The 26953-nt window shown below is 39.1% G+C and overlaps 1 protein-coding gene across 2 annotated transcripts; it reads left to right on the forward strand.

Moving 5' to 3' along the window:
• TMEM19 (transmembrane protein 19) lies at positions 1-26953 on the forward strand. 2 transcript variants are annotated; one of them, XM_032803810.2, is made up of 7 exons: positions 1-179; positions 812-959; positions 17481-17594; positions 19427-19564; positions 19928-20182; positions 21786-21995; positions 24101-26953. In XM_032803810.2, the coding sequence occupies exons 2-7, from the start codon at positions 833-835 to the stop codon at positions 24262-24264; spliced, it is 1008 nt and encodes a 335-aa protein (XP_032659701.1). In that variant the 5' UTR covers positions 1-179; positions 812-832; the 3' UTR covers positions 24265-26953. The 2 variants fall into 2 exon arrangements, with proteins under 2 accessions (XP_032659701.1, XP_032659702.1); XM_032803811.2 differs by lacking the exon at positions 1-179 and adding an exon at positions 458-612.

The raw sequence follows: 26953 nt of genomic DNA on the forward strand, positions 1-26953 counted from the left end.
ATGAAGCGCAGGAGGTTGCAATCGACGGAGCATGCGCGGCTGGGTGGCGGCCGGAGCCCTGAGGCTGCGCGGAGCCGGGGTCGCTCTGGCGCTGCCGGTGCCCGACCGCGCGAGGGGCCGAGCATGAGGCTCGCCCAGCGGCCGGGGCAGGACAGCGAGTCCCCCGTGCGTGGCAGAGGGTGAGATGCGGAACCCTCCTCTCCGGCGCCGCCGCCGCAGCCGGGCCGCCACCTTGTGGGGCAAAGGCCCGCAGACCCGACCCCCCGTCCAGCCCCTCACGTGGGGGGAAAGGCCCGCAGACCCGACCCCCCCTCCAGCCCCTCACGTGGGGGGAAAGGCCCGCAGACCCGACCCCCCCTCCAGCCCCTCACGTGGGGGGAAAGGCCCGCAGACCCGACCCCTCTCACCCCTCACGCGGGAGGACAGGCCCGCAGACCCGACCCCCCCCACCCCTCACGTGGGGGATAAAGGCCCGCAGAACCGACACGCTCCCAGGGGCGGGGTATCACAAACTTGCTCTGCCTTTTCTGGCGCTCCCTCTTGTCTTTCGGGTAGTGACATGGACTTGGTGCCTCTTGCGTATACGCGCTGAGAGAGGCTCCCTCTTGCTGGGTTAGTTTCCAAATGCTCCCCTGTTGCGGGGCGGGGCGTTGTCATGTGGGAGTGTAGTTGTCTTTAACTTAGCAATGATCTGAGGTATGGTCCCCAGTGCTAGGGCCCAAGCCACAGCCCCTGCATTAAACTTTGTTTTTAAGAAAAATGTTTATTTAATTGAAATTGTCTGATACCTTTTGTTCTTTCCCTCCCATAGGTAATTGTCCTCTGAATTCCCATGACATACCGGCAGGAGGACTACAAAGAATCTATCAAAATGATGACAAATATTGTAATTTTGAGCTTGCTTATTTGTATTTCATTATCTTTCTGGATTGTGTCCATGACAGCAAGTACATACTATGGTAAGTCCTGTGACCAGCCTACATGGCTGAGCAAAGCTAAGTCTTATGCTCAACTTGACGGCTTTTTTTCTGATAGTAAATGATAACTTTTGAACACTGCCTTGAGTCACTCCAGACTTTTAGAGGATGTTCTAGTCATCAGTGGGACCCTATGGATTTTGATGAAAATTGAAAAACCATTGGAGGACTTATGGAGGCCCTTGGCATGTGGTTAGAGACCCATCAGTTTCAGAGAGAGCTGTAATGGTCTATAAATCAAAGAACCAGTTGATGATAGCCATTAATACCTTCCTGCTTACAGTGCCTCCCATCTGAGCTCTGCCCATTGATTCAGTAGAGTTTAAAGTGTGGTTGCCCTGAATGACTTATCTCCCAGACAGAAAAAAAAAAAAATTGTGTAGGGGGAACATAAGGGTAGGGGCACAGAGACAGGTGGCAGATGGCACTGAGATGAGTGGTACAGGAAGAAAATGGGGGACCCTAGTAAGGGAGGAAAGAGAGCACACAGGGGGCCCCTGGCGTGAAGGAGGGGTTTCTGTATGGAGTTCCTAAAATGGAGGGAAGTGGGAGGGTGGCCCTGGGAGCTTGTGGGGGGGAATTGAGGAATTCAAGCAGTGTGGGCAATGAGCTCTGCCTCCAGAAGCAAGATGTGCCAATCCTCTAATAGATCATATTTTGTTAATTTGCAGTTTTATAATATTGATTGAAGAAATCTTACTTTTAGACGAAATACATGTCAGGATCCTTGTAGTAGGAGAGTATTAAAGAATACTTTACATAAATGTTCTGTTATCATCTTATATCAGAGGGGTAGCCGTGTTAGTCTGGATCTGTGAAAGCAGCAGAGAATCCTGTGGCACCTTATAGACTAACAGAGGTTTGGAGCGTGAGCTTTCGTGGTGAATACCCACTTCGTCAGACGCAGGTAGTGGAAATATCCAGGGGCAGGTATATATATGCTAGCAAGCAAGCTAGAGATAACGAGGTTAGTTCAGTCAGGGAGGGTGAGGCCCTGTTCTAGCAGTAGAGGTGTGAAACCAAGGGAGGAGAAACTGGTTCTGTAATTGGCAAGCCTTCACAGTCTTTGTTTAGTCAGAGCTGATGGTGTCAAATTTGCAAATGAACTGAAGCTCAGCAGTTTCTCTTTGCAGTCTGGTCCTGAAGTTTTTTTGCTGGCAGGATAGCCACCTTAAGGTCTGCTATAGTGTGGCAGGGAGGTTGAAGTGCTCTCCTACAGGTTTTGTATATTGCCATTCCTGATATCTGATTTGTGTCCATTTATCCTTTTCCGTAGTGACTGTCCAGTTTGGCCGATGTACATAGCAGAGGGGCATTGCTGGCATATGATGGCGTATATTACATTGGTGGACGTGCAGGTGAATGAACCAGTGATGGTGTGGCTGATCTGGTTAGGTCCTATGATGGTGTCACTGGTGTAGATATGTGGGCAGAGTTGGCATCGAGGTTTGTTGTGCATGGATTGGTTCCTGAGCTGGAGTTACTATGGTGCGGTGTGCAGTTGCTGGTGAGAATACGTTTCAGGTTGGCAGGTTGTCTGTTGGGCGAGGACTGGCCTGCCACCTCAAGACCTGTGAAAGTGTGGGATCATTGTCCAGAGATGGGTTGTAGATCCCTGATGATGCGTTGGAGGGGTTTTAGCCTGGGGCTGTATGTGATGGCCAGTGGAGTCCTGTTGTGTTCTTTCTTGGGTTTGTCTGCCAGTAAGGAGGCTTCTGGGTACACGTCTGGCTCTGTTGATCTGTTTCCTAATTTCCTCGTGCGGGTATTGTAGTTTAGAGAAATGCTTGGTGAGATTTTGTAGGTGTTGGTCTCTGTCTGAGGGGTTAGAGCAGATGCGGTTGTACCTCAGTGCTTGGCTGTAGACAATGGATCGTGTGATGTGCCCGGGATGGAAGCTGGAGGCATGAAGGTAGGCGTAGCGGTCGGTAGGTTTTCGATATAGAGTGGTGTTAATGTGACCATCGCTTATTTGCACCGTGGTGTCTAGAAAGTGGACCTCCCGTGTTAGATTGGTCCAGGCTGAGGTTTGATGGTGGGGTGGAAGTGTTGAAATCGTGGTGGAATTTTTCTAGAGTCTCCTTCCCATGGGTCCAGATGATGAAGATGTCATCAATGTAGCGTAGGTAGAGAAGGGTGTGAGTGGACGAGAGCTGAGGACAGCGTTGTTCCAGGTCAGCCATAAAAATATTGGCGTATTGTGGGGCCATGCGGGTGCCCATAGCAGTGCCACTGATCTGGAGGTATATATTGTCATCAAACTTGAAATAGTTGTGTGTGAGTATAAAGGCACAGAGCTCACAGCAGTTTGTGCTGTGGCATCATCAGGGATACTGTGTCTAACAGCTTGTATTCCATCTGTTGTGGATTTTGTGTAGAAAGCCTCTACATCCATGGTTGCTAGGAATGGTGTTTTCTGGGAGGTGACCAATGCGTTGTAGTTCCTCAGGAAATCAGTGGTGTCACGGAGATAGCTGGGAGTGCTGGTGGCATAGGGTCTGAGTAGAGAGTCCAATATCCAGACAGTCTTCAGTGAAGTGCCAATGCCGAGATGATGGGGCGTCCAGATTTCCGGGGTTGTGGATCTTGGGTAGTAGATAGAATAACCCTGGTCGAGGCTCTAAGGGTATGCTGATTTTTTCTGGTGTTAGTGTAGGGAGTGTCCTGAGTAGATGGTCCAGTTTTCTAGTGTATTCCTCAGTGGGATCTGAGGGAAGTGGCCTGTAGAATTTGGTATTGGAGAGTTGTCTGCGGCCTCCTTCTGGTAGTCAGACTGTTCATGATGACAACAGCACCTCCTTTATCAGCCTCTTTGTGATAATGTCAGGGTGGTTTCTGAGGCTGTGGATGGCATTGCGTTCTGCACGGACTTAGGTTATGAGCAAGCGGTGTTGTTTTTCCACGATTTCTGCCTGTGCACGTCGGCGGAAGCATTCAATGTATAGGTCCAGACTGTCATTTCGACCTCAGGAGGAGTCCATGTGGAGTCTTTCTTCTTGTCTGTTGGTGTGTGGGTACCTGTGTATCAGTGCACTGTTCAGTGTTGTCCTGGAAGTATTCTTTGAGTCGCAGACGGCGAAAGTAGGCTCCAGATCGCCACAGAACTGTATCATGTTGGGGGTGGCAGGGCAGAAAGAGAGTCCCCGAGATAGGACAGACTTTTCTTCTGGGCTGATGTGTAGTTGGAGAGAGTGACAATATTGCTGGTGGGTTAGGGGTACCACGGTTGTGGCCATGTGTCAGGTAGGAGTTTAGACAGCTTACAGTCCTTTTTCCTTTGTAGAGATGTGAAGGTGAGTGCTGTAGATCTCCTGTCTTATTTTAGTGAAGTCCGTTTTTAATGGAAGTTTGGTTATTAATGAAGGTCTCCAGGTTGGAGAGCTCTTTTTTGATGTTTTTCCTGTTTGCTGTATAGGATGCTGATCAGGTGGTTCCTCAGTTTCTTTGACAGTGTATGGCATAATCTTCTCACTGTGGTCTGTGTAGTTTGTAGATAGCAGTGGATTTTTACCTTTAGTCCATTTGGTATGATGTCCATCCGTTTGCATTTGGAAAGGAAGATGATATCTGTCTGTATTTGTGCAAGTTTCTTCATGAGGTTGAATGGATTTCCACTCCATACGGCTAAATGCAGTGCCTTGCATGTGTCAAGTAATCAGAGGGGTAGCCGTGTTAGTCTGGATCTGTGAAAGCAGCAGAGAATCCTGTGGCACCATTATAGACTAACAGAGGTTTTGGAGCCGTGAGCTTTCGTGGGTGAATACCCACTTCGTCAGACGCAGGTAGTGGAAATATTCCGGGGCACGTATATATATGCTAGCAAGCAAGCTAGAGATTAACGAGGTTAGTCTCAGTCAGGGAGGTGAGGCCCTGTTCTAGCAGTAGAGGTGTGAAATCATCTTAGTAGATTATTTCTGTGACTTACACCTTCCAACTGCTACCTTAACTCAGAATCACAACATGCAGATTCTTTCAACATCTGCATCGCGAACTATATACTTAATTACAAAAACTTTCAAACACTGTTGAAAAAATTCATAAGTATTTCTTTTGGTTTTGAGTTAAGGTGGCCGCAATGTGTAAAGTGAACTGCCACGTGTTTAGATTGTCTTTAACGACATGTATGAACTCTGTGAGTAATAGTGTATTTAGTAAATTTAACTTAACAGTTTTTACGTGGACATTTTCTTATTTTCTCAAAAGAAATCTAAGAAGCCTTGTAAACTTAAAACCAGTTGGCATGCACAGTATCTGTACACGTCTGTATAGAAAATTTTGTGTTGGGTGATGCTGGAAAGTACTAAACTTTTTCTTACACATCTTAGGTATGCCCAGGTGGAGCTCCTCTCCTGTGTATACTATGGGAGGTCCACAGCAACAAGGCTCCCTTCCTGTCATCTCCCAAAGCACTTGCTTTGCACTCTGGTACAGAGGATAAGGGGTACTTCTGTATTATGAATCTTTTTGCATATCATAAGACATGCATCATTTGTTGGGATTCCCTCTGAGACCTTTTCCAATTGGCTTATCCATAAGCTCCTTCGATTTCAGTTTAAACCAAATTTTACTGAAAAAATCTCAAGTTTTACAGAAAGTATTATTCAGTTATTTATGATTTTCACTCTACTTTTGTATCACTCAAATAAAAAGAACTAGTTTTTTTAGGAAAATAGAATACATTGCATGAGATATATGTATTATGATAACACGTTAGTCTGTGTGTATGTGCAAAGCTGCCTGTTGATGTAAGGCTATGTATTAGTGTAGAACAGGGGTTCCCAAACTTGATTTGTGGCTTGTTCAGGGTAAGCCCCTGGCGGGCCATGAGACACTTTGTTTATCTGAGCATCTGCAGGTACGGCCGTTCACAGCTCCCAGTGGCCGTGATTCACCGTTCCCCGACAATGGGAGCTGCGGGAAGCGGGGGCCTGGCCTGCGCAGCTCAAGTAAACAAAGCATCTCACGGCCTGCCAGGGCCTTACCCTGAACAAGCCGTGAACCAAGTTTGGGAGCCCCTGCTCTAGAACAATGGTTCTCAAACCTTTTTTTTTAGGGACCACATGCTGAGTGTCTTGGCGGACCACTTAGTGATCTTTCCAAATGTTGTTTGTGCCATTAGCTAACTATTGTAAAGCACTTTGGGTAAAAGCACTATATAAAAAAAAACCTTAGTAGTAATTGGTTTTTTTTGTTCTACAAATAAAAGTGCACATTCATATTTTAATATCAGTAGTCTGTCTTTTCTAATACGATGGATGTGCCCTCTCTCCCCGGCTGTGGCAGCTCCTGAACTAGTGCTGGAAAGAAGGAGGGTCTCTCCCCTACTGTGGCAGCCTCAGCTCTGGGGCTGAGAAGGAGGCATTTGCTACTTTCTGTGGCTGCCACAGCCATGCATGTCCCAAATTCCCCCCACCTCTTCTCACCCTATTGCCCCCTCCCACCTACCCCTTATTTCCCCCAAGGCCACCACCTCACCTTACATGTGTGTTTTCTCCAGGGTCCAAGCACCTAATTAGTGGAGCCATGCATATGTGGCTCCACTAATTAAGTGGGTAGCCCTTCATTCTCTTGTGTGTGGCCACCCAGGCTCGCACCTTAGAGGGAACTATCCACGGACCACCTGAATGGAGCTGGCAGACCACAGTTTGAGAACCTCTGGTCTAGAAGATACAAGCAGTAGGCACGCACATAAGCTCTGAAGTGCGTGTGCATCTGAAAGTACTGATGAATCTCACACCCACCATGTACATATTTAAAGCTGTTAGCAGATAATGGTTTAAAGATCTCCCTCTAAAATGGAAAGAAAATGAAAATCTGTATCAGAATATATTTCAGAACACAAGGAAGTATTCAAAAGTTGGAAAAAAAACAAACAGGAGAAAAGGATGAAGTTAAGTGTATGCACTGCAAATGGCGTGGCCCGGTTATTAAATGTAAATATTTATAGGCTAAGAGTTCTAAGTCTACAACAGTAAACTGTTTGTTCAAATAAAATTTTATTTTGGGTTTAGATGTATTGTTTTGTTAAATTCACTATGTTTTGAGTTCTGTTTCAGTTCTGCAGCAAACCACATTGAATTCCATTAATCAAAGCATTAATCTACTGAATACTTCCCCCCTGTCCTTCCGTCCATCAAAATAAACCCCAGTATTTACCCAGAAAAATTAATAGCTTTTTCCATCAATTTTCACCTGTTTTTGTTGTTGTTGTAATACAGGGCATTTAAGCTAATTTTTCAAAATATTCAAATCATTGCCCATGGCAGACTCATTTCGTGGATTCCCAGGCAAAACTAAATACAATAAAAACCAAAAATGAAAGGTCCTACTTATCCAGAACAATTTGTCCAGTTGTGGGAGAACACCTCATTCAGTTTTCTGGAATCCAAAAACCTCCTTTGACTCCATATTTCATCATTCAAGTTCCTTTACTTAGCGTATAGCAAACATATGCAGAGTTGATCAGACTCAAGGGGGGATGGGGGAGGGGTAATAGGGCTTACCACACATCCAAAGTTACACAAAAACCTCTTCATTTATATACATTTACATGTTACATTGACTATACATTGCATCATGTGTTATTTTGATTGGATTGGTTATTTTGCAAGAACCAGTCCCTCCGCAGCCTCTCTGACCATGCATTGTGAACTCTCATCCTCTTTTTACAGTCCTAACTTATCTTGTCCATTGTTAGTAAATGGTTCAATGGCTGTTCTCCCTCTTATTGTAGCTGACCCAGACATTGTCTTTTTAGCCTAGTGACCTGTTTACTTCAGCCTAATGATCTGTTTACTTCCCTAATTTTATCCTGCAAGAAATGAGGCCTCCCTCCATGTGTTAACTACTTATGTCATGCCAGGTTTCAGATAAGTCACTGCAGAATGTGCCTGCTCTGTAATAACCTCGAGCCCTTGGGGATCAGGAACCCCTGGATCTGCAGAACTTTGAGCTCTGCTTGCCAGGCACTGCTTTTTCTCGTGTTAAGAGCTGATATCAAAGGTCATGATTAAGGATACAATTTTGTCACAAATTCCGTGACTTTAACAGACCTCTGTGACTTCTTTGGTTTCAGCCACCGTGGCCAGAGCAGCATCCCTGAAGCAGTGGCTTGGGCTGGGACGAACAAAGGGACAAGTTGCAGACTTTTGTGAATTTTTGTTTATTGCCTGTGACCTGCCAGTGACTTTTGCTAGAAATACCTGTGTCCATGCAGTAGTTCTTGCAGCACTGAGACCCAAAACGTTAAATGCCAAGTTTCGATGAGTAAAATTTTAAATGTTGTATTTCAAAAATAATTTCAAGCCAAATCTCTTGATTCTTAACTATGAAATTGCTTCATATATCATGCTATTCTACAACATGATTCCCTATCATACTTCAATTTTTTGACTGTGTTTAAGGTGGAATTTGGACTTCCAATTTAATATCAAAACAAGACAGTAATAAGAGAATATGAAGGTTGCTGATACATTGCTGCTAATCTAGTAGCTTTATCAGAGGTTGTATCCTGACTGAATATCCTGGGTGCTGTAGCTAAATACTGTTAATGGGTTCAGTTTCAGTGAAATGTTTGAAGTCACTGTAGAAAACCATGTTTAGCTGAATGGGTACAAGTTGATCCTTTTTATAAGTTAACTGGTCAACATTAGTCTGCCATGGGCACTGATTTAAATATTTTGAAAAATTAGCGTAAATGCATTGTATTTATGCTTTTCATATTGAGAGATGTTGGTAAGTGATAATACTGTTACCCCACGTAGTATTTTTCCTTTGTGATCATCAAGGTAATCTATCAGACAGTGTTGCACAGTAATTGATCTGATAGGACTAGGAGTAATTTCTTTCCTTCTCTTGTATCCAAGAGTGGACTTTTGAGCTTTCTTAACATCCTTGTCACAGGGGTCATGGATTCTGTTACTTTAACAGACCTCTGTGACTTCTTCGGCTTCAGCCCTCGTGGCCAGAGCTAATTCTTCTGGAATTAAAATTTTGATGAACGGACAAAGAAACAGCAAAATTAATCAATGAAATATTCTATGTTTTGGTGCAAGTAAACCTATGGCCAAAAGTTTGAGTAGTAATAATGTGTGTGTAATTTGATAGGAGGTTTTGACCTGAAAAGGTAAAGTGAAAGGAAGTTCCTCATTGTTGATTAAAAACAAACAAAAAAAAAACACCTCATGTACTATTCAACCTGAAGTATAAATAAATCTGAGTTTCCACACAAGCCACAATGCCTTATGAAAAGACTCCTGTCAGCTGAAACATTTGCAATAATAATAATAATGAGAATGCATTTCCTAACAGTAGGGGAAAAGAAGAGCTGGTCACTGGAACTTTCAAATGTGATTTTGTTACAACCTGTAACATGATTTTGTGTGAACTGAGTACTTCTGTATTCTCCACTATATTAAAAAGAGTTCATAAATATAAGACAGTTCAGATGGCATAAAAACAAACTTTAGAGATACTGCTTGTTCCATTGTAGGTACTTCTTCTCGAACAGGCATACAGAACGCATAATGTAAGTTCTCAAAAATATATATGAAAATATATCTTAATGTACCATTTGAGATAGGAACAGTAATTCCCAGACCGGATCTAGTCCAGTATCTTGTTGTTGATAGTAGCCAGTACAGATGTTCCAGAGGAAATTGCAAATTATAAGATAATCTCCCTCACCAGGAAATTTCTTTCTATCACTTGTCAGTTAGTGGTTGTTTATGTTCTGAAACATGAGGGTTTACATTCTTTATTTTTTATCCTTTTGCAACTGTGGATGTTCTCATTATTTGTATAAATAGGAATAATAAATGTCAGTAAGGATAGCAGTAGACTTTCTTCTTTTATTTTATTTACATCCTTTAAAAAAAATCCTACCAAGAATATATTGTTTGTTTTAAATTTTTAAATCACTTTTTGTCATTCCCTGGCCATTGCTTATTCCAAGGATATTAAGCTAATATTTGTCCATTTCTTTCATTGCCTGCAAAATAAAAAAAGAAAGTCTACTGCTATCCTTAGCCACTAAGAAGGCCTTTGATAAAGCAGTGTGATTTATTTTAAAAACATTATCAAAGGTGGGTTTTGGAAGCAGTATGAAGACTTGAATAAATGTATTATGACTCTCCAGCTGCAAGGATAAAAGTTGATGTAGTACACTTCAGAGTATTTCAACTACGAAGAGGAGCCAGACAAATCTTCTGTCTCCATTGTTTGCCCTATTTATGGAACCCTGGCACAAAAATATGTTAGAATTATAGCATAACCTATTCCAATTAGTGGGAACATAAAATAGTGCTGTATGCCAGCAATATGATGATGATGGTTACTAATCTGTATAATTTACGATTTACATTCTAAAATAAATTACTGAGTTCAGTTGTCTATCAATATATATAATTATACTAAATCTGAAATATTAAATACAGAGCTGTAGTAATCTATAATTAAGCAGCTGCAAGTTACATTTGAGGTTGTGTGATCTAAACAAATATGGTTCTTAGTAGTCAATACTTTTCCTAACCAGCTATATGAAATTAATTTTCCTCCCATTATTTTAAAACTGAAAAATGAGTTGGATTGGGAAAAACTATATTTATCTTGGCTTGGCTTTAGGTTGTCAAAAATTAATATCCTATCTCAGGCCCTAACAGTATGGGTATCAAAAAGAACTCAAAGAAATGTAAACAATAATTATTAAATTGTATGTGACCATAAATTCCCAAGAATACAGGAGAAAATTCATATAGACCTAATCTAGGAGGATGATTGGCAGTACCAAATTCATTAAAATGTTATTTTAGTGGCTCAATTAAGATCACTGTTAGCCTGGTATCATTGTGCCAGTAAATACGGGTGGAAATTGAACAACAGAATTTTAAAGATAAATGTAGTATGTTGGTTTTTTTTAATAACCTAAAAGATTTAGATCAACACACGGAGAACAATCCGTGTCATGACACTTTGGATCTGGAATTGTATACAGATAAGAATTAGTCCCTTTCCCTGCCCATTTACACGCATCAGATACAATCCAGAATTTCCACTGGGATTATCTAATCCAGTATATAATATGTGGGATGAGAAAGGGTAACCATCAGACAGCTACTCTATAATGATAGTATTAAATTCCATAATTGTATCAGCTCATGGGGAATATTAATATATCAGTTTTGTCTTATTTGCAACTAAAGCACTAATCCAATGTAGAAAGCATGAATTTCAGACCAGTAATGATAATAAAAACATCAGTTATGGGAAAGGCCAACTTGAAGGGCCTGGTCTTTGCTTTATATAATGAATTGTTACTGCAATATCTTGAAAATAAGACTCCCTTTTGTATATATTTTCCTTAAGTGCTGGAAAGGGTATGACGGGTGTATGTCTGGTGGGGAAGTCCTAATATACAGCAGGTCCCTGGTATAAATCAGGGTTGTGTTCTTGAAAAGGACCATGGACAGAGTAAATTTGATTTAAATCAAATTGATTTAAATCACTAGTCAGGAAGACTTGATTTAATCATGGATTTCTACATAAAAGTGCATTCTTGTTGGTTGTTATAATCTTAATACATATTCTTTACAACTCAGAGATAGATGTAGGTTTCATTTTTAGAAAGTACACACTATACTTTTAAAAATTATTTATTTTGAAAACTTTCAAATGTTTACAGCTATAACCAGAAAATAAATGATTGTTTGATTAATTTCAATTTGCACAAGGTCAATTGAAGCAGATATTTATGAAAGTCATTGGGTGGTGAAAGCAGGTTAATCATTAAATATTTGGAGATTCTACTTACCAGGCTGGTATTTAGGAGGAGAAATCACCAGACCAGACTTTACATTGTTTTATTTAACTAAAAACAACCAATTGTTATGTATTCTGGATTTTTTTTCTTCACAGCAAAACAATTTACAAAAACAAGCATATGAATATTTTGAAATTAGTTAACTGTTTTTTTTAAAATAGGCTTGTTTTTGTGTAAAATTGTTGTTAACTAAACTAGTTAAATGAAATAAATTTAAAAAAAATTAATTGACTGTCAGCCAGGTCAACATGAGAATTTACAATATTGGCTTCTGCAGCCTAAAACTCAGTGTCTTCACCTTCATTTCTTGTTTTTTTTAGTTCATAATCTGGAAAAGAAAACACAAGCTTTCTTGCTTTTCAGTCCAGTGAATTTCTCAATTTGATGAATTAGTCAAGAAAAGAAAATATCTTTCTAACACAGCAGAAGAAGCTACTACTTGTTAAAAGTGAGATATCATTCACACAGTCTCTGAATCCAAGTGGCTTAATAACTTCCAACCAGTTCACTGGTGTGATTTCTTTAAAACATCATCAGCAAACACGACATTTAGTTGAATGGCTTCACCGTTATTCTGAAATGCATTATAGTTTGTTATTATCGTAGAATAGAATTCATAAAATATCAGGGTTGGAGTGATCTAGTCCAACCCCCTGCCCAAAGCAGCACCATCCCCAACTAAATCATCCAGGCCAGGGCTTTTGTCAGCCTGACCTTAAAAACCTCTAGAAAAGGAGATTCCACCACCTCCGTAGGTAACCCCATTCCAGTGTTTCACCACTCTCTTAGAGGGATGATTGCTGTGGATGTCCAGTCATAGCCAACCCTCTCTTCAGCAGTTAAGTTGACGCCTGGTACCCAGGTATGAGATATATTGCAAAAAATGAGCTGGAAATGGTGCTTGTCCATTCATTTTTTTAATGCTTGTAATTTAACTCTGTCATTGCATATTTCTCTTTTAAGATCTCACTCAATTCCTTCCAAATTTCAACAGCGTCAGCAATAAAATAACTATTTCCCTGCATTTTGTTCAAGGATACAAAAATATGTTCAGAGTACTTAGCATGTGTTCACATTTCTCTTAAGCCCAAGTTGAGAACTTTGGCTGTGACAGTGCTATCTATTTTTTTCACAATTTTGTTCACAAGCTGTCATCAGATTAGGCCAGTTCTTGATATAGTGCTCAAAACAATCCACTACTGAGTTCTATCACATGTCTTGTGGGAGAGTTATCTTGGTTCCTCCCACTTTTTTCAGAGCAGCCGCTACAAGTTGTTGTTACAGAAGTATTTTGCAATTTAACAACATTGACCTTTATTTCTGGAATGCTGAAGTCTTTGGCTAGGAGGTGCATCAAATGAGCACTGCAACCATATGTTATTAGCTTAGGACTTTTGCTCTCTTCTAAATAATTTCTTCTAATCTTGGTAGTAATTGCAGCATTGCTTTGACCAAGCTGCGTAGTAGACATTAAGATTTTTTTTCACAGTTTGTTATAGCTTTTACTGCTACTTCTTGTAAGTATCTGCTTGTGTGTGCATTTCCTAATGTATCAGTTGTTTCTGTAAGGAAGGCATTCCCTTCTTCTGTTGTCACACAAGCATGTACAACAGGATCATTGTGGACATTGCCTCACCCATCAAGACTCAGGTTAACAATTTTACCCTCTAGACTTTTGCACACTGCTCAATTTCTCTTTCATATACTTTATCCAGCAGTTTGCCTGTGACATCTGCTCTGTTGAGTGGACTGTATCCTGGTGTTAATGACTGAACATGTTAATGAAGTGTGGGTTTTCAATCATACAGAAAGGAGAGTTCGTTGCATAAAAAAACAGACATTTTTTCATCAATTACCTCTTTTTGTAATCTGCTGGTTCTTATCGCAAACTTATCTATCGTTGTTTCTGCATGATGGAAATTTTTTTTTTTTTTGCTACAGGTAATAATATACTGTGGCTATGTGACATACATGGTTGACTGAAACACTATCATTGGCAGATCACTCTGAAACTATAGAAAACAATGGTGATCTTGAAGGTGGACATCTACAGAATCCTGTATGTTGAGGGTGCTTTCTCCTAAACAAAATAAGTTAATGCCATTACTTAATTATTATTACCATACTGCTCATTTAGTATTACTCATTGCATTCACTAACACTCAGTACTACTTTAAAGGTGAAATTGTAAAAGGAAGATCTGCCTATTTCAGCTATTTATTTTTTATCACAACTGCTTAAATGATAGTACCATAGAGTAACAACTATATTTTTGCTCAGACATGAGAATTCAAGAACAGTCCAGAAGGAAGACAGGCAGTCCTTGAGGAAAAAAGTAAGAAATTAAAGTTTACCAACCTGAAGATCCTGCATGTTCAGACATATATTCCTTTCATCATCTTCATGCAGCTTCTGCCTGGAAGGAACACTTCTCATGATGTTGTTTCATTCGGGCAACTTTGCTGCACTCTTTGCATTTTACATGCATGCCTGTCTTACCCACAGGTAGAGGAACTTCATTAAAATATTCCCATGCTGGATCTCTTTATGGCCTGCTGCCATTTTTCCTTCTAGTGAGAGAATGGTGTGGTAGATATCAAATCAATGAAGTCTACAATCAGAAAGACTCAAGACTTCTGGAATATGCTGCTCAAATAGTTTCAATTTTGTTTCTACTGCCTGTCCTCGCTTCTCACCTTTAACTCCAGACTTCTCTTTGTCCAGATCTATTCCATCCCCAAAACAATCTTCTAATCATTGAACTTTTTGAAACTTTGCACTTTTAGAGAGAGGTAAGGGATTGACCCTGTGTACACAATTTTGCAGAGGGACAATAAGGTTGAGGTCTGTTATTTCCCACCCTCTATATATAATTATTTCTTTATTTAAAAACATTTTGCTGTTAAAAGCAGTTATCTCTGGAGACACAAATCCATAGTTTGAGAACTGCAAAGCTAAGCATCTCTGATGATATCTTCTAGGCTGAGCACTGATAGAAAGATTAACCTAATAATCTATAGAGAAGCTCCTGGAACCCCGTAAAAATTGGGTCCTTAATCTGTGAACTGTTGGAATTGATTTACGAAACTTTTCTTAAACATTACATGAATATATTGTCTCATACTATAGAATTAGAATTTATAATCCCTATTCCATGATGAGATGTCTTTGAGCTATAATGTATCTTAGTTTAAACTATCTTGATAGGTTTTTTCCTCAAAAAGCATTTTATCAAAAAAAATCTGATTTTTTTTTTTTAAATCATTGATTTTTATCCACCCTGGCCAGGGATGCCGAAACAATGTATACTGGGGACCCACTGGTACAGCAGTGGCATAGGTAGGAGGGGGACACTTGGGTGGGCTATGAAGGGGGGGCAGAGGAGTAGGAGCAATTTGGCCATGTCTTCCCCCTCCCCCCCCACATCAACTGGCCTTGCAAGGGAGGGAGGGTGATAGATGCTCTGGCTAGGGGCTACCCGAAAAAAAAGGGGGAGAGCTTGTAAAAATGTGCGCACCTGCTCTGCTCACGGCTTGCCCCGCTCCGCCTGGCGCTCCTGCCAAGGAGCAGGAGTGGGGTGCAGAGGCTTGCCCTGCTCTGCCCAGTGCTCCTGCCCAGAAGTGGGATTGGGGAGCAGCCAGGGAGCAGGGTTGGTGTGTGGGGGCCTTGTTCTACTCCACCTGGAGTTCTAGCCAGGGAGATGGGTCAGGGGTTTGGAAGCCCCCACGGCCTGACCTGTTCCCTGGCAGGAGGGCTGGGCAAGCCCCTGATACTGCTCCGCAGCTGAAGCACCGGAGCTGGGCAAGCCACGGACCCAAACCCCGCTCCTTGGCTGAAGTGCCAGGTGGGTGGTGTGGGGCAAGCGCTGGAGTGGGAGCAGGGCTGGGGGTGGGAGGAATGGGTCTGGATGTTAAGTGGGTGAGCCACAACCCAACCATGGCTACACATATCTGTTGCATATCTGTCCCTCATCAGTAGGAGAACGTGTTCTGATTTATGTTGGTCCTGACTGATGTATCTCTCATTTGCAAATTACACAGTACAGTATTGCAAATGATGGATACGTGGATTGGGACCGACATGAATTGGAACACGTTCCCCTATTGATGAGTGATGGATAGGCCAAACAACGGATAAGGGGGAGACTTATACCGAGGACCCCCCTATAATGATATGTTGGAGGAAAATGCTAGAATTTTTAAGATTAGGCCTACCCCAAAACCAACAATGATTCTATATATGTAATAGTCCAAAGGAGGTTATTGATTTGGGGAAAAATTCATTGCTAACACAATTAGTGTTTCCAGCGAGATGTATGATAGCTCATTTTTGGAAAAGGGCAGATCCCCAACATTAGTGGCATAGACATATAAAAGTATGATTAATCATTGTAGTGGAAGAAATGATAGCTTTATATTAGGATCAAGTAGATTTTATAATGTATGGGTTACCACAGGATTTGAAGAAAATAAATCCCTAAGATAATAAGAGGTTGATCAAATACAAATGAATGTTTTGTAGATAAGTATAGACTATGATTACTTATATAGAAAGTTCATATATGTTGAGAGGAAAAGTTAAAATTGGCCATTTATTTCTACTACATGTTTTATATCTAGATGATTTCTTATCCATGACCATTACAGGTCTTTACTTCCCATTCCATGAATATTTCCTTCCCTTAATAATCTTTTTGTACGTGACTATGTCAGAGGCTCCTGGAAGGTCCAACTAAATTTATCTGTATGTTCTCTTTTATCTACTCTTGTGGTGACATATACAAAGAATTTTAGGAGTTTCCAGAGACATAAATTTCCGTTACATAAACCGTGTTGGTTTACCTCTGCCACATCATGTTCATCTAGATAGTTATAATTCCAATTTTAATTGTTTTAACTAGTCTTCAGGATACTTCACTAAATTGCCAAGATTATTTGTCAAAGCAATTTTTAGTTAGGTGAAATGTTTTTCAAAATTATTTGTATTCATTGCATAATGTATTGTAAATATATTGTTAAAACTACTTCATATAGTTCTAGAGAGCCAATCAGAATATAAGGTACTCGAAAGATTTCCTTGTATTAGTTTATTTATTCAAATGTAGTCCTGCCATCTCTGCATAAAAGTAATAATAATATTTTGAAAATTTAAGTTTTCTAGGCTTTATATTATTCTATGTCTTTACTTGACGTTAAGAAGAAAAAGATCCCATAATGTCATTTGTCCATTAGTGTCTTTATGTATTTGCTGTAAAATCATAATTACATTATCCATTCTACCAAAATTAAAATCAGGCTTCAGTTAGTTTTGAATTTTAATTTTCACTGTCTGTAATTCCCTTTTAGAGATTTAAAAATAATGTCATTTTCCTGCAGTTTGGTTCTTTTTCTGATTGGTAAAGTTTTTATTACTAATCCAAATACTTTGTCTTTATGTGGATTAATTTACGTGAATGCTAAACAAAAGGAAAAAAGAACTCTATGATGGTCCATTTCAATGTGGTGTTCTAAAAGAGAGCTAAAGTATTTCCCTTCTGAATTGTAAAAAGTGTGAGGAAAATAAAGCAAGTCTAATTTGTTCATTCAGAATGTAAGTGCATATTAGTAAAGATTGCTATTCTGACGATTTACTATCCTTCAGAAGGCCAGTATATAACATTTTATTTAATACTTATTTTAACTCCTCAGGTACTTTACGGCCTATTTCTCCATGGCGTTGGCTTTTTTCAGTTGTGATTCCACTAATGATTGCTTCACGAGGCTTTAAGAAAAAGAGCCTGGATCACAGTGGAGCTTTAGGGGGTATGTATTTTCTGGGAATACTAAGTGAACCATTTAATATATAAACTAAAGTGCCTTTCTTAATTTTTGCATTTCTGTGCATTTTTAAGGACTTCCTACTCTCAATTCAATAATAATAGCATAGAAGTGTAAGCATAAAGTATCTGTCATGGCTTCATGTTGGTTTAATGTTGGGTGTCATTTATATTTGTTTAAGCAAGCAGTTTATCCTACTGTAACTACAACTCACTGTTAATATTGCCAGTACGACTTATTTAAATACATAAAATTATTTTAAGTTTCAGTACAATATATATATTAATCTGTTTTTAAATATAAAATCCACTACAATAACGGCAATGAGACATGAGATAACATACACCATCTTACTCTGCCGTATCTGGAGTCTCATGGAGAGACTGATGGTTGCAGTCTATTTCCATCCATGTATAGTCAGAAGAGTGGAAGGAGTATGGGGAAGGGAAGCTGCTTGAAAGCAATTCCATCAATCTGAGACACATAGGGGAGCCTGTCTGCTTGATTCTTCAGTTTATGTGGTACAGACCCAGACTGGTCTCTGTGGTTCCCTTTGCTGAAGGATAGGCAGTGCTCCTTTCTTGCCTCCCAAAAATAAAAAGGAAATTAATGATCTGTTCAAGTCTGCTTTTCTTGACTAGCTGGAGAAACACCAAGGTACAGTAGAGCAGCATTACCAAACTCTGATACAAGCCTTGTAAACTGTGGTGCTAGTCCATTTCATGAAGCACAGAAAGGAGGATCAGTGTCAGGGAGAAGGGTAAAAGAGCACAACCCCAAATCTTCCCCTCTTTTATATCACACTGCAAATATGGTACTTCATCTGCAGGTAAAATGTCAGGCAACACCTTGAAAGCCACTAACTTCACTTTTCTTCTCCCTTTGTAACCCCTACTGTAACCAGCTAGAGGAGTAACTCACTTATATAGAGAATCAGGCCAAGTTTCTCTACTGCAGTGACACTGAGCTAGCTGAACCTCAGGTGGCACCAGTTGTCTTCTTTTTACTAGCAGAATGTGGCTTCTGATGAGCAGTTGAGTAAGTAGGGGGAATCCAACGTACATAGTGAGTAGGAGAAAAGTCAAAAACGAACATGTGAAAAAGCAGCAAAGAAGGATGGCAAAAAAGAAATAACATACAGAAAATAAAAAGCAAGAGAGAAAATTAACAGAAAAAAGGAGAGAGATTAGCAACTGTCAGGACATGATATGAATGGATGTGGGGGTGGGAATGCCCAACTTGTCAAATAATCCAAAGAGGTGGCTCTATTTAAAAAACAAACAAAAAAAAACAAAAAAAAACAAGTCATGAAAGGTGTGTTTAAGGTCAGCATTCAGATAGTAGCGGCTGGAAACATAACAATAGTTCTCTGTCTGCTTTTTGCCTAGAAACAATAAAATACTCCAGGCAGGGTATATCCAGGGATTTTCACTTAGATGTCATTTGGCCTCATCTTATTGTTAAATTTTCTTTGCATCTTGTGTAGATGAGTGGTACTGTTTCCTGGCAATATCAGATGGCTGTTTCAGAAACCATATACTGTCCAGATACTTAGTGGACGATTCAGGAATTTAAAGGAAAACATCAAAGCAAAAAATGCCAAAAAAAAAATTCAGTCAAAATGGTTGGCTTTTTTTAAATTATGTAGACAGTTTTCAGGTACTGCAGTAATGATCTTGCTAATTGCACTGTCACTCTTTCATGATAAACCTACAATCATTGATTATTTTGCAGACTCCTGTTAATTGTTTTGAAAAGATGATTGCGTGAACTAAACTTGCTCAATTCCCCCCCCCCCTTTTTTTTTTTTGCTTCAGGATTAGTGGTTGGATTTGTCCTAACAATTGCAAATTACAGCTTCTTCACTGCCTTGCTCATGTTTTTTGTTACTTCTTCAAAACTTACTAAGTGGAAAGAAGATGTGAAGAAGCGTATAGATTCAGAATTCAAACAAGGTAAACACTAAGAATTATACTGTCAGACAATCTGTAAAGAAGAGATACTGTATCTTACCTGATACTTTTGAAAGTTGGAGATATTATGTAGTAGTACACAGAATACAGAACACTGTAAAGCATTTTTATTCTCTTTATCCCCATTCTGGACTGGACGCAATGTGCTTGCTAGTGGTTCATTTAATAGTAATAAACTAAAGGTAGTGATTGTGACTTGATTTTCATGTTGTTTTTTGTGTGTGTGCGGGTTTGGGGTTTTTTTGCACTTTTTAATTTGCTTTTGCTACTGTATGATGTGGCTGAACATCAAGTTTCTCTGCTACAGTGAAAATATTTCAAATATTGTTGTTTGTTTTACTCAAGGTGGGCAGAGGAATTGGGTGCAAGTATTCTGTAACGGTGGTGTCCCTACAGAGCTGGCTCTGCTATATATGATAGAAAATGGACCAGGTGAAATTCCAATAGACTTTTCCAAGCAGTATACTGCATCATGGATGTGTTTATCCCTTTTGGGAGCTCTGGCCTGCTCTGCTGGAGATACTTGGGCTTCAGAGATTGGCAGTGTCTGGAGTAAAAATGAGCCAAGGTTAATAACCACATGGGAAAAGGTTCCAGTAGGTAAGGGCTTACTGATTTACACATTCTTGTCTTAATACTGTGTCATTTCTGTCTGGGACCCTTAACTTAATCATATCCATAAAAAGAATAAAACAAATTCTGCTAGCATTGTGAAATTTTGTGCGGTAAAAATTAGTACTTTGACATAGTATTTACCACATTCTATTTGTCATGGGCTGTAAATTAAAAAAATAGTTTTGGGGGGGAGAGAGAGAGAGAGAGAAAAAAAAATTCAAAAATACCTTTTGGTTTGGTTTAAACTGAAACAGTCTTTTTGTTTCCAAAATGCCAGGGGGGGAGGACATTTTCAGGTGTTTTTAACCCTTTTTATTTAAAAAAAAAATCTATTATTGTGAAAACAAAGAGTCAAAATAAAATGTTTTGGTTTTTGAAATGGTGTGAAATAAACTGTTTAGGTGTTTTAAAAAAAAATTCTGACTTCTTCATCCAAAAAACTATTCACTAAATTTGAACTGATTTTGCAAATAGTTTGTGACCTGAAAAATGCATTTTTGACAGATTTACTACTATGAAAAAACTTTATGTAGCTACAGTTAGATATCATTCTGTGAGATAAAACCCTTACAGAATTCTAAGACTGTTTCATTTTTACTACCATTAGTGTGTTCAGATTGCAGTAGATGTAGTTTAAAGAATGGTAACTGTCATCTGACTTGCTTTAAAAAAGGGGAAGTGAAAATCAAGCTAGATAAGATTTCTAATTAGTAGCAGAATGTGTGTTTTAAATGTAAAGATTACAAAAATACACTTTTAAACCAAATAGTCAATTCATTTCCTGCTTTGCTGTCTTACCACTCCTTGTCTCCTTTAATTGATGACATTGCTAACTCTTAAACAATTCAGAGTATTGAGTTTTCTTGGAGCAAAGAAATCTAGGTCCCTACATTGAGTTGGTGATTGTAATATTGTAAGTTGATTTCTAAATTGTGTGAGGACAGTAGTTTGCCTCATTTTTTTTCCCCACCATAAATGCTTACTGGGTTCCTTTTGAGTAAGTAGTTAAAGGTGTTGCTTTTTTTAGATAATTCTTTTAAATATCTTTTGGGCAAAACATATCTTGATGAACTATTTCTGAAAGTTTGAACAGTAGACACTCTCTCTGAATAGAGTTACATATACAGATTGGGAGGGTATCTTTATCTTCCACCCAGCCTACCCCAAAAATTGAATTGTCTAAGTAATACTGAAACTGTGTGAAAGTTTCTGGATTTATAGCCATGGAGACTGAAGTTATCTGATTACTGAAGTGGTAGTTCATAGGCAGCAACTTTGCAGGGTAAGCTTCCCGGCACAGTGCCAGTCAGAAAGGATCAGGTCTTGCCTTGTCTACACTAGTCTTTTTTCTCTAAAATTTCTCACCACTAACACCGGTTGCAGCTCCATTAGCAGTAACAACAGTGAGACCATCTGTCTAGACAATCTGTTGGTCGCTACTGGAAATTTCAGAGAAACAAAGGCTAGTGTAACAGTGCCTCTGGGAGTGAGAGGGTAGTTCTGTCTTCACTGTCAAGTAAACCATTAAAGCCAATTAATACATCTTCTGAAATGGTTTATAACTCAGCTCCATTTTTCTTTGATTTAGGTACTAATGGAGGTGTTACGTTAGTTGGCCTAATTTCAAGTCTCATTGGTGGCCTGCTAGTAGGTGTGGCTTACTTCATTACGCAGCTTGTTTTTGTGAGTGATCTGGATATATCTGCTCCACAGTGGCCACTTGTTGTGTTTGGTGCAATGGCTGGTTTACTGGGATCAATTATTGATTCATATTTAGGAGCTACAATGCAATACACCGGTAAGAAATGTTCTGCTTATTTTTCTGTTTAACTTAAAAGCTCCCTTTTAACTCCAGAGAGGCTGGGGAAATGATTTTGAAAATAGGGAAAGAATGGAGGGATTACCACAGTGGTCAAAGAAAGTTAAATAGAATGGTTGAGATAAGAGAGAAGATAGGAGAAAAGGCAATTTATCTTAACCCGTATGCTCTGCCATCTTCGTTCTTTTCCCCACTTTTTGATTTTGGCACTTCATAATTTTCTGAGGCTGCTATCATCTTTGAGTCATTAAAATGGTTGTGAAATGGTATGATGGGGAAAAAATGGTAGTATTTCCTTTTTATCAGGCCTTGCTTGAATATGTCAGATCCTAGTAGTGCACACCGGCTTTGTGTACTTTTTTTCTTGTTCCACTGAATTGCTATCAAAGCAAAATGTGTGTAATACTGTATGACAATACTTTCCTTTTTACTTTCTATTATCCTATCACAAAGATTGTAAAGTTAAAACCAAATTGTCTCACCTTGCCACATGGAGTAATGCATTACTTTGCAAATAGTCACCTTGATTTGAATGATAGTAGCTGTAGAGTCAGGTACTGCTTGTGATTACGGGAGGCAGAATCTGGCCCTTGTGCAGTGCATTTGGGTTTAATTGTGGCTTTCACTAAAGATGTTTATATGGGGAGCAGAAGGTCTTTTTCTTTGTTTTTTCTTGGGTTTGGCAAGTTATCTAGAAAATAAACATGAGACTTGGCTTTTTGTAGCACATATTAAGTAAAAGTTAGGCTACCTCAGCATGAAGTTAGTGCCTCTGTAGCCTCATCCTGTTCACCACTGAACTCTGGTTTTGGCCTAAGTTTAGTAAGAGATTGGAAGGCAACAACACTGCCAACTATTTGCTTCCCAAACAGGCTTTAAAAAAAAAAGTTGTCTTTAGTGTGTTTGCAGGCATCTCTTTACAATAAAACAGAAGGGTGAATGTTCTTATCTTTTAACATGCTGGGCATTAGGAGATATTCAAAAGCTATGAGAGAAATACTGGCATATATTGGTCTGGTCTGCTTTGAGGTGCTTCCTCCCTTTGTTCCCCACACAAACACCTCATATGTCAGTTTTCTAGAAATGTACATTTCTCACAGAACAAAAAATAGTGGAGTGACAGGGAGCACACTGGGATAGCTAATGGAAAACCAGTGTTAAAATGCTGCTAATACAAATTTAGGGTAAGAACAACAACAACAGAGTAGAGAACAGCTAGGTTGGTGGGGGGGAAAGCCATGCAGCTAGCTTGGAAGTGGAGATGTTAGTGAGTGCTATTTCAGTATTTAAGACAGTGGTGCCCAAACTTTTCCTGTAGTGGCCGCCCCTTACCATTAATGGAATCTGTCTATGCCTCCCCTTTCATTACTGCAGAGTTGGCTCAACAGAGGAGCTTGGGCTGAAGGCACAACTGGGAATGGGGGAAGAAGAGCTAGGGCTATAAGGGGAGCTGACCTGGGGCAACGGGGGGAATGAGGGCGGAGTTGCGCTGGGGCTGTGGCCAGAGCGGGGCTGGAGCTGGGCAGTGCTCTCTCTCCACCCCTTCCCCTTGTGGGAGTTGGCTGGGGTCTCACCGCGTGCCTCCCCAAATGTTCCTCCACTGATCTAAGAGGAGTAGACTTGCCATCAGACAGAGTAACCATTTTCTTTACACCATTTATCATTGAAAATTAATTCTTTTTTACAGACATACTTTGTTTCTAACCATTTGTTTGTTCAACAGCATCATTCATATCAAAACTCTTCAGTTTTTTGTTGATTAGCACTATTATTAGCTTCTTATTATAGGACTACTTATGTAGATTTCATAGAAATAATAACTACATTTAAAAAAAAAATCTTCTCACTAATAGTAATTAAAAGTATAGAATCTAGATTCCCTTCTTGGAGACTATTAATGTTAGTTTAGAATAATAGTTTAACATTATTGGCTAGTTAATTGTCCTTTTTGTATATGTTTGACTCAACAGCCATATACTAAGCACTTGTAGGCAGTCATGTACATTTGAGGTCTTGGTAGTAGTGGGTTTCCTCTCAACTGTGATAGTATTGTAAATTTATCTTTTATTTACTACTTTCCCCAGGTTTTGACACACGTATTGGCATGGTTGTCAACTATGAAACAAAAGACTCAAAGCACATATCTGGAAAACCAATACTGGACAACAATGCAGTAAACCTCTTTTCTTCTGTAGTCATTGCTTTGTTACTTCCTAGTGTGGCATGGGGTTTCTGGCCAAGAGGGTGAAATTTCTTAAGTCTTTTAATACATAGTTCAAATACACTTAATAGGAATCAAAGGTTTCTCCCAAAGCACTGTTTTTAGCTTGTTTGAGGGAGTCCTCTGCATCCTTTTCAGAGCCAGAAGGATTCACTATCTTAATTTCCTTAGGCTGTAAGTTTTATGGGCAGCCACCATCTTTCTGAGAAAGAGGACCAGATGAGGCTCTGTTAATAACCTGTCAGTGCTGCTCCTTAATTGGACACAGATTGCTACTTTGTAACATGAAGCACTTAATTTTCCCCTCTGGATCTGAATGTTGATTTTTCTTTCTGGAGCTGAATGCTTGGCCTCCAAATGATTTCCAACACCTGGCAGAAGAGAGAGTGAGAGACTACAACTAGAAATCTAATCTAGGTCTGCCATACAACTACTATTAACACTGTTCACCAAGCCACAAACAAAGTACTATATATTTTCTGTAATATAGAGCATAGTAGTATTGATAAAATCACTGAATTCTAGTTTAGTATACATTTCCCATTGTCTGCTCAACATTATAGGTTTTATAGAGATGTATGGAAGTCTTTAAAAAAAAATGTACTTTAATAAGCATTGTTGCCTATTCCATGTTGTATTACGTTTTTGTCATGCTTTTGACGATGGGTAGGAAAAAGTAATGTTATAACATAATGTCTCAGGCATATGACTAAATTTAAAATCAAAACTAACCTTTTTCCAATAAGCAAAACAGGAATATAAAGCTCATATGAGCAGCATTATAAGGTACTTTTTAGATTAAGTTATTGATATTAAAGTAAAGATTACATTTTTTTTAAATTCAAAATCAACTGGTTAGAAAAGATGTAACTTGTTCTGTAACTGTGGAATTACTCTTTAATAATCTGAGTTTAATAGCATGTTCACCGAGTTGTGGTCTTCATGTTCTTTCTCAGTAACACTACTTTTTTGCTTTATAAATTACTGCTCACTGGAATGTTAAGGTGTTGAGGCCTCTATTGTTGATAAATTAGTACGAGGTTTTCACTTTTGTCATTAAACGACAGGTTAAAAAGTTTTTTCAGTTAACAATTTAGTATTTATTATATAGAATCAGATCCTGCAACTGGGTTGCATGTGTGGATCCTTTTGCCCATATAGAGATCATCCACTTGGATCCATTTGAAGGATATGACTCATAATGTGTGCGTCAAAAAAAGTTTGTTCCAATCTGAGAGCGATTACCAGTTCCAGTGATATTCCCGGTTTTAAGTATAGGAGACTTGGCAGAATCTTTCAAAAGAGAATAAACTAAGTGTGACCACCGCATCCTAATATTCTTGTTGAAAAGCACTGTAATGTGAAAGGCACAGATGCCCTTACTGATTAATTATATTTAATTTAGCTGTAAATAAATCAGTTTTTCTTTATGATATAGTTAGGATTTTGTGCTAACACATTTTTTATTTTGTTAATGCCACTAGACATTAGAGGAAGGCTCTTGGAAAAGTAGATTATGGTGAGTTCGGTAAGAAAGAGTGAAAACATACTTTTGAGAGGGTTTAGCTTTTAATTTAAACATTTGTATTGTCTGGTATATTATGTTGCAGGAATCAAAGGTATCTTTTCAGAGATTAAGGAGGCTTTTAGCCAAGTTTCCATTGTAATCTAATATGGATCCCAGGACTACAACACAACACAGCACAACACTTAACATATATCCATAACACATTTTAAAAAAAAAACTTTCCATAGCAGTATGAAATGCCTCCATTGCTGTTAAATTAAATTTTAAACAAGCAATTTTGCACCTAGCAGATAAGGGTGGGATTTTCAAAAGTGTAGCATATTGACTTTCCTCTGACAGTGAGAGCAGAGTTAGGCCAACACTGAGTGCTTTTGAATTTCCCACCATTAAATTTCTAGTGTACAGAATCATATTTAAAGAATGATTCTCACCTTTTCTATAGCATTAGTTTTATTAAATAATATCAGCTCTGGACAGGATATAATTACACTGGACAAGATACTATTAAATTGAAGAGAACATAGTAGCGCAGATTATGTTGCCTTTGATTTTTGTATTTTACACAATAGCTGTGCAGAAAATATAGCCCTTATGAGAGGAGGAGGAGAAATATAGATAGGGAAACTGTATGTGACTTAGTGCCTGTAAACAGCTGCATGTTACTAAGTGTAGTTACTGGGACCAGAAAGAAGCCAATGGAATGTTAATACTTGAGATCACTAGAAGGTGTCTGGATAGGCACAGAGAAAATAGACAAAAGTAAAAGGGCGGGTGATGAAAGGGAAGGAGGCAAAATAAGCAGAATAAGATATTAATAGAAATGAATTGAGGGCACATAGTATTTTTCCATAGTAAACAATTATATTACACTTTGTTTTAAATATTTGAATATTTGTTTTGCCTCAGTGTCTCTATGTGGATTCATATTACAGATTAATCTGTGCCTGTAAATTTTAAATTTGACATTTACCTGGCACTAATTTTATTTTTTTCTTACTGAAACAGCATGAAAATTCACAAATCACTTCTCCAATACTTTGATCAGATTTCCTTAAACTGAAAAATTCCAGTTGGAGGTCAGTTGAGCCTTATCTGTATAGTTTTATAGATTGTGTATGTTCAAGACAATGATAATTTTTCAATATAAATATGAAGCAGTTTTTCTTAATGAACACACAATGCAATTGG

Source organism: Chelonoidis abingdonii, chromosome 1 (assembly GCF_003597395.2).
Source record: "Chelonoidis abingdonii isolate Lonesome George chromosome 1, CheloAbing_2.0, whole genome shotgun sequence".
NCBI lineage: Eukaryota > Metazoa > Chordata > Testudines > Testudinidae > Chelonoidis > Chelonoidis abingdonii.